The sequence below is a fragment of the Pelmatolapia mariae genome, linkage group LG7 (genome assembly GCF_036321145.2).
Source record: "Pelmatolapia mariae isolate MD_Pm_ZW linkage group LG7, Pm_UMD_F_2, whole genome shotgun sequence".
Classification (NCBI taxonomy): domain Eukaryota; kingdom Metazoa; phylum Chordata; class Actinopteri; order Cichliformes; family Cichlidae; genus Pelmatolapia; species Pelmatolapia mariae.
In genome coordinates, this window is record NC_086233.1 from 37,728,109 (window position 1) to 37,742,470 (window position 14,362).

The window sequence follows — 14,362 nt, forward strand, 5'->3', positions numbered from 1 at the left end:
AAGTAAGACTGGTTTCTGAGTTTCACAGCTAGGGTGGACAAGGCTAAGCATCAGGGTCTTTCGTTGATTAATAGGCTGGTGTGAAAAGTTGCTGCCACACCGCCCTCTCTGCCTGTGCTTCGAGATTTCTGGTAGTTAGAATGACTCGGGGGTGTAAGGCAGAGTAAATCGATTTGTTGATCAATTATTAAGTCATGTACTAACAGAGACTTGGAGGAGAGAGACCTAATATTTAATAATCCACATTTCACTGTTTTACTCTTTGGTTCAGATGTGGATACTGTGTTGTTCTTTCTTTGTGATTTTTTATGTTTAAGTTGTTTGTTGCTGGTTTTTAGTTTGTTTTTTGTCTGTTTGGAAGCTGACACAGTCTCAATGGAAATGGGGTTTTGGCGGGGTAACAGGAGGAGATCTCTGGTTCTCTTCCACAGTTTTTCTTTTATCCTGTCACCCTCCCCGCAGCCTCATCCAGTCATGGCATATACCTGCTCCCTGAGCCTGGTTCTGCTGGAGGTTTCTTCCTGTTAAAAGGGAGTTTTTCCTTCCTACTGTCACCAAGTGCTTGCTCATTTGTGGTTGTTTGATTGTAGGCATTTTTTCTTAATTATTATATATCTTACCCTATAAAGCACCATAAAGTTGCTGTGATTTGGCAATGCATAAATAAATAAGATGTCCTGTCAATGTGGTAGACAAGACATCACTATGTGTGTCAACCTTGGAAAGCATAAACGATGTCACTGACACAGCAGACTGATTTTCTCCAGGCAGATAATTTAGTAGCATTGCAAGAAATCTGCTCCCTTTAGCGCCTTAAAGCAGCTGTTATTGTGATTTGGCGCTATCTAAATAAAATGTAATTGAAATTGAATTTAATTTAGTTTTCAGTCTGAAATATTTTTGAAATTATTAAAAGCATGATTGCATTAGCAAAAACTTCAGGTGTAGCACGTGTAAAATTGTAGATTTGAAGATTTTAAATCGTTCATGAATGATATACATAGAATTTAAATGCTGTAGACTTGTCTGAGAGCCCAATATAACTGCAAAGGTGAACAGGTAAATAAAGAAAACATCAACAAATTTTGTCTTTCAGTGGTTTTACAATTAAGCAATACATAAGTTAATACACAAAAATAGCCCTGTTAGTTTCTGTTTTATGTTTCTAAATGTTCCAAAGTTAAAAGTTGACTTCAGTATGTCCAGGGGTTTTTTGCTTCCATATGGAAATGGGCCCACTCAAAAGTATTGTCTTTCTGAAATAAGCAAGGCCTTCCCTGAAAACAGTGTCTTCTGGATGGGAGCATATGTCTCTCTAAAATTGCTACATACATTTCAGCACTGATGTTGCCTTTCCAGATGTGCAACCACTAACAGAATCATGAATGTTTTTAATACAATCTTTACTGCCCATCTTTACTTGTTAATCTACTAAAATTAACATTTTTATACCCTCCTCATGTTACAGATCTATTGACAGTCAACCTAAATAGACGCAAAGCTGTTTCTTTTTAGTGCTGCTTGCTTTTTCAGCCTTTTGTTGTCCCCTCCTAACTTCTTTGAGACTGCCATCAAATTTTATACGTGCTACTGTTTTTTTTTATATGAAAGAGTAAAATGCCTGAATTTTAACATTTGATTTGGTTTTATTTGTGGTCCCGGCAGCGTGGAGGGAAACGGGATTCTCATGTGCTCCATTGACAACCTTCCTGCTCAGCTGCCAATCGAAGCCACAGAGTATTTTGGTGACCGTCTCTTCCCCTACATCTGGGAGATGGTAAGACGTCTGGTTTGATGCCACCAATTTTGCAGTGCATTTGGTGGTGTTTTCTGATCAAGTATGGGAGAGGGCTATGACATGTTTCACTATGTGAAACATGGGTTTCCTTTTTTTTGAGTAAATTATATGTCATTACCAGCTACCTTCAGATTCAACCAGACCATTGGACGAAGAAGAATTTAGCCCACAAGTCAGAGACGTAAGTAGTGAAATGTTGGTTGAGAGAAGTATCTCACTTTATTTGTTACAAAGGCATGATGCTATTTTTAGTTGAGTGTTTTACTTCATTTTCTAATTCAATATTTTGGTTGATAACATACATTTATTTATTTGGATTAGATATGTGTATGTAACGGATGTTTCTTTGACTCTTTCTGCAAATAAGTGAAATTAATGTCTTTGTGAGTTTGGATGTTCTGATTTATTCCTAAAGGCTGTCATCGCCTCTAACGGAAAACTTACTCCAAAGTTTGAATACATTGAAAAACTTAGAGAAAGAAGGTAAGTCTTCAGACAGGAACTGTGAATATGTAAGTTTGTTTGTTTGTTATATTTGCATTTAAATGCTTCTTTTGAATGTAATTCTTATTTTAAATGTTGATCAAACCTGTTAAAACATTCTATGAGTAAGATACAATATCTAACGATTACAGGAAAGGTGCAATAGCTCACCAGCTCTGAATTTCTAAATTGTAGAGCTGTTGCATTCCTTAAGTAATCCTTTCCTAGAATTGTCATTTGTGAAGTTTGAGGATCTTTGTTCATAGTAACTAACCATTACTATGTGGTTGTTCCTGCACAGTGCTGCCTTCTGGTGTCTGCTGTGCCTGCATTAACACCTTACTTAGCTAGCATGCTAAATAGGCCATCTCTGCTAACCAACTCCAGAAGCTGGAATATGCACTCACCAAGCGGTAGACATATCTTTTCTTCTCTTTTACACTAAAAACCCAATCACTCATTATGCCGAGTCTTTCTGTCTTGTTTTGTCTGGTGTTAACATGCAGTTTTCTTTGAGGTGTAATCAGATGTAAGATGTAATCAGATATAATCAACCAGTTTTACTTCTGTGCATAAATAAAAGCTAGGACAAAGACTGGAGGCAAGATATAACTGCTAGAATTCCACTGTTAACAGAGAACAAAATCTACTTAAAAAAAGACCCAGACCTTGACTGCACTTAGGAGTTTCGTGGAGATGATTTATCTTAAAAGAACACAACATTTTTTCTCAAGTGTCTTTAAGTAAATGAGTACAAATAACATAACATAATAACATAAAACGGTTTGTTGCTTGTGACTCTATGGAAAAAGACAGCGTTCAAATAACATCAGATTTTTACGTTTTCTCCCTTTTCTCTACATCAGCAATGTCTGAAAACAGTACTGGAATATTTTTTGTCTTATCTGCTATATTAAGTAAATTTGAAGACTAACATTGAGGAGAGGTTTACTTGTTTATGTTAGCATCTACTTTACATTCCCAGGCCACAAATCTAGCTATTTAATATTGCATGTTCTTATTATTACATGTCAGATCTGCACTTAACTTATGGCAGCTTATTAGCAAACTGTGGGTCTAGACAGTCACTTACAAATGTAAAACATTTTGAAGCTTAGACTTGTAAGTAAACATGCCCTGTGATCTAATGCTTTTTTCTAGTACCAAAGTCACAGAAGTCAATTCAGTCTGGCTCTGTATAAAGGAGATTTCTCAAAAACATGAAAATATAATCATTTGCACATTTAGCATTCATCATCTGTGAAATCACATTTATAGCATATAGCATTTAGGAATGGTTTTAAATCTGCTTTAATTATTTTCTCAGATCTGTTGATTATTTGTAATTGATTTGCTTATTTTACTGCAGTTTTAGCTAATTTTTTTTACATGTTCACAAGAGTTGTATTTACAAATATTTGAATGTGTTTGTTGGATCTATTGACAGATCTATGACTTTATAACGTTTAACCAATGAATATTTTTATTAATCATTAACAGTCAGACTGTATGCATTCTTTTTCTCGAAGGCTCTAGGAACAGCTTGCTTGGAGGGATCTCATCCTCTTTTCACCATCCTCAGTGAATCCATGGTCACCAAAGCCTTCCATTTGGTCATATTTAGGCCAGCTCTAAGACCTGATGAGTTTTTTTTCTTAACTGATCCTAAGTATAATTTTTCGAGACAAGCCATGCCATCAAATTTTTAATCCTTTTGACTGAGTTTGGCTCCTTAAGATATGTAAACTTAGGGGGTAATCCTCCTGAGTGAATGTCTGCCTTTTCTTTTTTAATTAAGAATACAAGTGCCAGGCAGACCTACAGTCAGTCCCGCTGTGGCTAGAGCATTTGTGCAATGCGGTTTCCAATTAGGCCAGCGATAACAAGCCCACGGGTTTGACTCCGGGGGGATTTGAGGGGGGTGATGGGATCTTAATCCCACAGGTCACTCTGGGTGCCTCAATCATCCAATAATATTGGTGGTGGTGCTGGTGTAATGTTGAGGGGATCCTGCCTGCAAAATCACAAACTAAATTTTTTACTGAATCTAGCAGATATTTTAAGAAGGATACATAATTTGATTAAAAGTCTTCCTACTCTGGGTTTTCCAGAGCATGGCTTTCATTGTCACGTTGTTTAATCACAAGTCACTACTTTTATGATGCCAGAGATTCCTTTAACAAAACAAAAAAAACCCCCAAATACATAAAAAGGAATATACATAGTAATATTTAAATGAGGCATACTCATAGGTTACCTGGCTTTTTAAATCTTACTAACAGTTAATGTATTGTGTATTATGCATTGTAATATAATGTACTATACATGCTACTTTCTGACATTTTTATTGTTTACTTCCAATTTAAACAAAAATGCACTGCCTGACAAGAAAAGTACCAACCTAGATCTAACTAAACAAATGATCTCCCATTGGAGAATTATTGCTATGATTGATTGGTTTTAATTGGGCTATTGAACCCTGAATAATACAGCGCTTCTCATTAAACAATCACAATGGAAAACATACATCCTGTGGTTGTGGAAATGTCTTACTCCATTTAGAAAGATCAAATCATTGGCTTGCATTAAGCAAAGGTTGAGAAGCACTGGTGGCCGCCAGGATTTTTACCTATTTTTTCCCATGTTCCACCCACTTTCTCCACTGCTAACCTTCCTCTCGTCTTAATTCTGTCCAATTCTTCATCAGTCATACAGTTTGCTACCTATTGCTGCCATCTTGACTTTGTACACACTGTATTGTAAATAACTAAGACATTGATTCAAACCTTTCTACACATTACCCTCTTTGGCTCTCGGAGGAGGCGGACGCATCTTTCCCCTCTCCCTCCCTTATCTTCCCTGCTGCTGCTTCTATCTGTTTGTTTAGTCTCTTCTAACTCTAACCCTCAAAGAGTTTCTCAGTCTTGTTCTCTAAAACCTAAAGAATTATGGATTTGATCAATTGGTCCCATAACGGAATTGACACCCTGCTGGGCTTGGGAGAGCCCGATAGTCCTGTGGAGACGTTTGCTGCCGGATACTCGATGGTCGGTTGTGTCGTGTGTCTGGCGACACTCTCGATGGAGGACAATGAACAACATCTACCAATTTGGAACCACGATAACAGAGTTCTGGCTGAGTGGAGCTGGCTTGGACCTGGCTTATCGAAGAACAAGAAGTGGCTACAGCTGTTCAAAATCCCACAAGGCTGGCCGACATGATAGACGATTGTCAGGGCTGTGAGTACTCAGACTGTGTTTTGAACGCAATATGGATACGATCTTGGAGAAGCTCATGGCTCTGCAATATGGATAACATCTTGGAGAAGAACAACGGGAATTCAGATAATTGGTGACCAGTGATGGACATTAGACCAACTGTAAAAATTGGATGCAGTTGTTCACACTAAACCCAAACATTCACCATCTTGACTCATGCGGCCCCCCCGGCGCCAGCTGAAAGCCTGCCAAGGTTGAAGCTGACTGGAACAACAAATTCTTCCCATGATAACAGGATTGTTGTCAGAACTCTTTGTACCTCCTTCAAGGCCACCTGGATCCACTGGAGACTGTTGACCTTCGCTTAACCGGGTGTGGTGACACTTTCTCTCAGCTGAACACGGGATACACACACACACATGCACACGCATGAAACATGTACACTGATACTGATACGCCCTCACTATCACCCTCCCTCCCCCGAATCCAACGCCTCCTCCCATGCTTACCTCCCATCCGATGTGGACACCGGATCAGCTGGAGGCGCAATCGAAGCTTGCAGCGGTCCCAGATCAGCTGTACACACTGGAATACTCTCCCATGTTGCTTGTCTGTGTTTTATTGTGTTATGGTGTGTTGATATCTGTGCATTCCTGTATTATCCTTTTGTGTTACACATTTCGATGTTTTTTTTCCCTTGCTACCTAGCCTGACCTGTCTCCCCAATGTGATGTTTGTGTATTGTATGTACGGTCGGCAAGGTCTTTCATCTCGGTTGTGGGCAACTGCAACTGACAAATAAAGGCTATCTCCTCATCATCATTATCATCACATTAGTTATTCACTTATTTATTAAAAGAAAAAGACAGATGTATCCCAGATCTAATAATATATTCCAGATATCTCTGATATATCATTAGAAAATATCTTAAATAAGCATAAGTATATTGAACTTCATTCTCTACATATATGGGGGATTTTTAAAATGTTAAATGGATTATTTAAAACAAACCAAAATATCAGTGGTGAAATTGCCATTCATAACTTTTTTCAGTTTAAAAAATAAAACAAGAAATAATGTTTTACATTCGAAGGGGAAGAAAGAGAAACTTTTAAGTGAATGCAAGATGAAATAGTTTTGTATTGACAGCTTTGTCATCTAAAACTTTTATTTGTTGCTTTAAATGTTTCGACCAGAAAACCTGTAATTTGTGTTGTTCCAGTCAAATCATACAGTTTTAAGGATCAGATGGAAACATTAACAGATGAATGAGCAAGGAATCAGAGTGTCATCAACTGCATCTCTGGTGTTCCTTTTTTATTTGCAACAAATATCCATAACTGATATCCTAGGTATGCTGTGCTTCAGTTCTTGAAATCTCATGTTTTAGGTACTGAACTCAAATCTGTGGAGTTCAGTATGTAACTTTCCCTCAGAAATTGAAATGCTGTCATGCTTTACCATAATAACCCAGCCTGTCTGATGTCCTTCAGGGAGAAAGCTCAGATCATGAAGAAGGCCGGCATGAAGCGAGTTCTGCTGTTGGGTTCAGGATATGTGTCTGGACCTGTTGTGGAGTATCTGACCCGTGATCAGGGCACCCAGGTCACTGTGGGTGAGTTTGCCTGTTAAACTTTATTAAGACTGAAATGTCCTGGGCTTTTGAGGGATTAAAATTCATGTCAGTGTTTATTGTCAAGTTTATCATTTTCAGATAAATAATGAAACCAAAGGTCAATGTTTAATATGTTTATTAAGGGTTAGTTTGGTCTGTTTGAAAGAATTATGAGGAGTGAGTGATTTGTATAGCCCATCTAATGGATGCATCACAACCTTGAACAGTGTTAGTCAGTGTTTACTCAACTCTGCCAAAGGGTAACTGCAAGCAGTGCAGGTTACTGACTGACCATGTTTTCTCTCTTAACATAGATGTATGTACTTCTACTGAGATTAAATTGTTTTGGGGCTTTGGAGATCAACAGAGTGAAATCATTGCATCAGTATACTGGTGTCAACCAGTAAACTTAATACTGGTTAGCCTGTTAGATTTCTGTTGCCATGTTGGACCCCAAGAAGACTTACTTCTGCAGTTTGGCTGAGAGTCAGAGAACTTTCATTGCTATTTTAAATACTTTCATCTTTAAGAAGCTTAACTGTGACTTATTCCTTTAGCTGAGGAAGTTCACTTAGATGTACATTTACAGTTTATCATAAATCATATTGTTTCATCTCTAGTAAAAGTGATAAAACACTTCTAACACTACCCTTAAAGTACAAATCTTACCATTGGGGTTCTTGTCCAACTTAGGACTTTAGGTATCTTGGTGTTATTATTATAATAATGAGTGCCATTGACTATATCTAGAAGATGGATATATTCTGGGTAGCTTGGGTAGCACAGTGCATCACGTTAACTGAGCTAACATATAAATGAAACCCTGAGCCACAATATTCATTGATAATTGCATTAAAATGCCCTAGATTACAAAGACACCACAAACTTGGTCCAAGAGTCCAGCTGAGTGGCTTACATTAACAGTTATAAGCACAGTAAAGAGTACATTACTTTAAGTCTTAAAAAAACTGAAACTTGGAAAGTTGACAAAGACCAGAAAATTATGTGTCACAGTGGTTATTGTTTCTTTGTTTGCATTTAGCATCGATGCTATTGAGCCAGGCAGAGGAGCTGGCAGCCAAATACCCCAACACCATCCCTGTCATGCTGGATGTCAGCAGCCAAGAAGGACACCTAGACTCTCTGGTCAGAGATCATGACTTGGTCATCAGGTATAGCAGCAGGACAGATATAACATTGGTTGCAATTATTAAGTAATGTGTAAAGTTGTAATAATTTCATTTATTCCAGATGAATACTTTACCACAATATGTATGGAGATTTTATTAACAAATTCTTTTTTATTTTTTTATCATTTCATCTCCAAAGTAATTTAATGGAGCCCAGTTATTTTTGGACTGTTTTACAATTTAACATTACATTATTAGATTAAAATATCAGTCCGCTTATACTTAAGTCAACCCCTTCATCTTCTTCTCAGCTTGCTGCCTTACTCGTTCCATCCGCTTATCGCCAAACACTGTATAAAGAGGAAGGTGAACATGGTGACAGCCAGCTACCTTAGTCCTGCCATGAAGGCGTTGCAGAGCAGGTAATGATCAAGTCCACAGAGGTCTGTTAGGAATTCAGGATTGCTTTCAATAAATGTTTCTCTATTATGTTTCACTCTAAATGTCTCTAAATGTTTCACTCACCAGTGAGTGAATGAATAGTGGAATTGTAAAGCGCTTTGAGGGTCTCGAAAAGCACTATATAAATGCAATCCATTATTATTATTATTATTGTTTTCTTATTTGTACACATCATCCACAGCAGTATTAATAAATTATTGTAAAACATATGTATAGGATTTGGGATGCACAAATGTATAGGCAAATGTTAGTCTTGTTTCTTGTTATTGTGTCACATAATTATTGCACTGGCTAAATGTTTGAAGGTTATGAGATAAAAAGCTGTGACTTTAAAGATTTAAACTTTAAATCTTATAATGAAATTTTCTTATTTTTCTTTTGATAAGAAAGTGAAATGCATAGCAAAAATAGAATAAAATAAAACAGAAAAGATCCCCCCTAGTATTATTAAGAAATATAGTCATGAAAAATGAAAATGCATATTTACATGTTGAATGCATTTGTGTGTATTAGTGCAGAAGAAGCAGGGATCACGATCGTGAGTGAGATGGGACTAGACCCAGGCATCGACCACATGTTGGCCATGGAGTGTATCAACAAAGCCAAAGCTGAAAGCTGCACTGTGAGTCAACATTGCAACACTGAGATAGAAAATCTGGCACCTGCATGTGTGCCAGGTAAACAGTGTTCAAACACACATGGACAGTCACACTGTGGCTCAACATGGAAAGTTTTATGTTTAACACATGCTGAGTTTCACACAGGTTCCAGTTCAAGCAGACAGACACAGGCTAACGTGGAGTTTTTGAACTGGAATTTGTTTGTTTTTTTTCTTAGAAACTGGTAATGTAAAGAAACAACTTGAACCCAATATTGTTCTGACAGACTGAACACTTTAAAACTAGACATAACTCAAGATTAATGATTCATGCTAGCTTCTCTCATATCAAGTGGTTAACCTGATCAGACTTTGACAGATACATAAATACAATTGTCACTAACTTTATTAAGAACAGCTGTAGACCTGCTTATTCATGCAATCATTCAGTCAGTCAACATACAGTGGAACCTGAATCCAATGGTTTTCCTGTAAGCACTGATTTGCCACGCATGATTTTTTTTAAGCATAAACTAACCAATTATGGATCACACAGTTTCACATTGCCTGCATGTTTGGGTGCTGCTGAATTCAGAGACCATAGGAAAAAAATTGTTTTCTAATTGAAAATTGTCTACCTACTATTACTCCTTTAGAGTGGACCTATTATACTCATTTTCAGTTTCATGTTTGTATTTGTGAACTCTACTACAGTGACTTTGCCTTATTCAGGTTTTGAGACTAATCTTATTTAACTTAGGGGCTGCACTTGTCTAGTCTAAGTTTAACCACAGACTGAAATAGCAGTTTTAACTCATCTCCGTAACGCCATACTCCGTTTAAACTTCTCTTTTGATCAGTGATGGGAATAACGGCGTTACTTTTTTCAGTAACGAGTAATCTAACTAATTACTGTTCCTATCGTTACAACGCCGTTACCGTTACTAACAAGAAAATGCGGTGCGGTCGCATTACTATTTTTCAACAAACAGATGGTTCAGTTTACCGCACCTTATATCAGTTGCACGGAAGTAGCTGTAAGTAATCTGGGCGCTACAGCTTAAAGCAGCTGTGCGCGCTCCCGTGGACGGCAATCACTTTCTGGCAGATGATCACTTTTTGGCACAACACCTGGAGCTAAGGGAGCAAAACAATCGCATGAGTGCTGCTGTTTGGTTGAGGAAGAATAAAGTAGTCGTGGTAAGCCAATCACATGACCACTTTAAGATGACAAAGCAACAAGGTGATATATACCAGTTTATAAATTGTGTTGATAGGCCACGTAAAACCAGAGTCATGATAAACAATATATATGCGGTGTTTTTTCCCCAATAGTTTCATCACGTTTACTTTCTAAGGACAGCGCTTAGCAAGCACTCTCTGCTTATGAGCAAAAAAACAAAACAAAAAACAAATAATTTGTGTGGCATCTTATTGAATGCAGAACAGCTGATTGTTCTGTAAATAGTTTGAAATGGTTATAAAAAAGGGGTAAAAGGTAAATGGCTGCAAATAACTTTGTTGTTTGCAAAACTTGTGCGTATGATTTTAAAATTGTCAATTTGTATTTGCATTTAAAGTTATGAAATATGATTCATTAAACATGTTTGTGGTTGTTACAGTAAAAAATTTAACTTTCTACTTGGATTTTAATTTTTTTTTTCTGACTTTAGATCAATTGTGTTAATACAGTATGTCAAAATGAAAACATAACTGTAAATTCAGACACGTGAGGTTGTGCTGAAAAGACTGATACCAAACAAGGCAAAGTAAATAGTTTTTAAAGGTGTAACGTAGAGGAAACATCAAAAGTAGTTAAAAATGGTCAGTTATACCCTGGACCCCAGAGGGTTAAACATTTTTTTAAAGTAACGCAATAGTTACTTTTCAAGTAATTAATTACTTTTAGAATCTTGTAACTCAGTTACTAACTCAGTTACTTTTTTGAAGAAGTAACAAGTATCTATGATTAACTACTTTTTCAAAGTAACTTGCCCAGCACTGCTTTTGATTGGCAACTCCTATTACAAAAACGCACCGAAGAGCAGGTAGGTTGGGTTTCTTTGCTTACAGATAGCCATTTGCTTGAGATAGCCCTGTAAGAATATCCTCTCTCTTTAACATCACAAAGAGTCAAAAATGCAAAAAACTAGAAGCTGAATATTTGGATCAGATTAAAGCCTGAACTATTAGATCAGAGGGATTACTTGGTACACTGATCAGGCATAACATTATTTCTTCTTCACTCGGTGTGTTTATTCACCACTTTGCCTTTAATCACTAGTTATTATTAATCTCTTGCTCCCTTCCACAGCGTGTCCTTTGTCTTGTCTCACTCCCTTAAATCCCAACTGGTCATGGCAGATGGCTAGACCCTCCTTGAGCCTAGTTCTGCTGGAGGTTTCTTCCAGTTAATATAAAGTTTTTTCTTCCTACTGCCGCCAAGTACTTGCTAATAGGGTTTCATCTGATTGTTGGGGTTCTCTCTGCATAATTGTAGCTTCTTTACAATATAAAGCACCTTAAGGCAACTGTTATGATATAGAAATAATATAATGTATTAAAAATATGAATAAATTAGACTTGTTTGTCCAGCACATGCCACAGATTATTAAGCTTGATTAGGTTGAGATCTGGGGAATTTGGAGGTAAAGTCAACACCTCAAACTCGTTCTTGTCCTCCTTAAACCAATCCTGCTCCAAAAAGGCTACAGCTATTAAGGAATATTGTTTCGGTTAGAGGGTGTACATGATCTGCAACTATGCTTAGGTAGGTGGTACGTTTCAAAGTAACATCCTCATGGATGGCAAGACCCAAGGTTTCCCAGCAGAACATTGCCCAAAACATCTCACTGCTCCCGTGTCTTGCCTTCTTCCCATATGCATCTTAGTGCCAAGTGTTGCCAAGGTAAACAATGTAACCGGCCAGCCACGTAATGTAAAAGAAAATGCAATTCATCAGACAAGGCCACTGTCTTTCATTATTCAGTTTCGCTATTGTACAGTTCTGATGCTCAGGTGCCCATTGTTGGCATTTTCCAAACTGGACAAGGCTCAGCATGGACCCTGACTGGTCTGCAGCCATGCACCTCCATATGCAACAAACTGTGATGTACTTTGTATTCTGACACCTTTCTAATCAGCAGTACGTTTTTCAGCAATTTGAGCTACAGTAGCTCGTCTGTTGGATCAAACCAAATGGGCCAACCTTCTCTCCTGATGTGTATCAGTGATCCTTGGCCGCCAGTGACCTGGTTGCTGGTTAACAACTATTCCTTGCTTGGACAATTTTGTTAGACGTTTTCGTAAAAAATCACATTTGTTGGTATCATTATAAATACACTTTAGTGCATCCAGATAGTATTTACAGTGCTTTACTTATTTGACATTTTGTCATGTTACAGCCTTATTCAAAAAAGATTAAATTTATGTTTTCCAACAGACATGAAGGTTAGCATTCAGACCAAAGAGTTAAATCTTTGTTTCATTAGGCCAGAAAATTTTGCCTCTAATGGTCAGAGTCCTTCAGGTGCCTTTTGGCAAACTCAAGATGGGCCCTCGTGTATTTTACTGAGTAGTGGCTTCCGTTTGGTCACTCTACCATATACCACCTACTAGATATTTTAAGTACTTTCTGCATATCAACAGTAGCTTTAGCTGCATTTTTGTGTAGCTGTCTGATCATTCTTTATACATTGAATACATTTTAGGTGGAGTCCTACAGCTCATTCTGTGGTGGTCTTCCTGCTCCTGAATGCTCAGACAATCCTCTTCGTTACAAGTTCAGCTGGAGCCCATATGGTGTCCTCCTCAACACTACCAGTCCCGCTATTTTTCTCAAAGACAACCAGGTATGGATGCCTCAAAAGACCATAAATTGTTAATATGTTTTTTTTATTATTATTTACTTTCAGTAAAGATAAGATTTTTTTGTCTTTCTTTGAGGTGGTAAATGTCCCACCTGGTGGCTCTCTGATGGATTCCACCACTCCAATGGATTTCTTTCCAGGTTTCAACCTTGAGGGATTTCCGAATCGTGACAGCACGAAATACGCTGAGCCATACGGCATCCAGACAGCACACACGCTCATCAGAGGAACTCTGCGTTTTAAGGTACAACACACATAGACAAACTGAACATACAAATACAACTGCTATACAGAATTTATTATGCTTAAGAAATATTTAAATTGAATATTAGATTATTATTATAATCTGTAATAATCTAATATTGAAATTATAATTATCTTTCATTATAAAAGGCATAAATAGTCTCTGTGTTGAAATGCATGGGTTTTGGACTCACCATTTTGACACCTCGGTAGGTGTCAAAATGCTAACACTATGTTAGTTTTTGAAGACAGGAGTGACCATATTAAGACACGAGGATGGAGTTATCAGTTAACACTAACCAAACAAAGCCACATCAGTAATAAGTGCCCAGAACATTAAATCTCACTACAGATTTGTCAGTGGTACAAAATGAGCTTTAATCTTAACTTGTACTACAGAAGTACAAGTCCTGCATTAATCATCAGCGTGGCCAGTCAGTGCACAGCAACGGTATCACTGTGATCTTGAGGTGCGCAAAATAGACATTTTTCTGTGTCCATGTAACTTTGCAAATATCCAGCACTCAGCAAAATATTTAAAACCTTTTCCTTCCATGTAACATAATCCCCTGATTAAACCTGAAACCCAGAGAAACCTAATTTATTTTAACATCTTTTGGTCACCTCCGTTCTTGTCCTGTTTCTCAGGGTTTCTCGAAGGCCATGAGTGGTTTCATTAAACTGGGTCTAATCAACAGCGATCCCAGTCCCATCCTGCAGCACACTTCATCACCAGTTTCATGGGTAAGCGCCTCTTTTAGTGTTCAAAAGCATCCAAAGATGTGGGCGGAAAATAGTCAGTAAACAGTGCACCCTGCTTCTTTCTGTCATTCAGTTTAATGTAACAAGCTGCTTTGAAGCTCTTGACTGTGGCAGTAGAGCCTATTGCTGTTGCTGTTTATTAGCATCAAGGCTGCAGTGAGCCAGGGCACTCTGGCACTGATG

General features: G+C 37.7%; 1 protein-coding gene across 1 annotated transcript in view; it reads left to right on the forward strand.

The window, feature by feature from the left end:
* Positions 1-14,362, forward strand: part of aass (aminoadipate-semialdehyde synthase) — a 49,008-nt gene that overhangs the window by 30,529 nt on the left and 4,117 nt on the right. The window contains exons 11-20 of the mRNA XM_063479000.1: positions 1,666-1,777; positions 1,920-1,979; positions 2,214-2,281; positions 6,994-7,115; positions 8,158-8,287; positions 8,557-8,667; positions 9,221-9,329; positions 13,016-13,156; positions 13,251-13,418; positions 14,066-14,161. Coding sequence (XP_063335070.1) covers positions 1,666-1,777; positions 1,920-1,979; positions 2,214-2,281; positions 6,994-7,115; positions 8,158-8,287; positions 8,557-8,667; positions 9,221-9,329; positions 13,016-13,156; positions 13,251-13,418; positions 14,066-14,161 — 1,117 coding nt within the window. The remainder of the gene's footprint in view (positions 1-1,665; positions 1,778-1,919; positions 1,980-2,213; positions 2,282-6,993; positions 7,116-8,157; positions 8,288-8,556; positions 8,668-9,220; positions 9,330-13,015; positions 13,157-13,250; positions 13,419-14,065; positions 14,162-14,362) is intronic.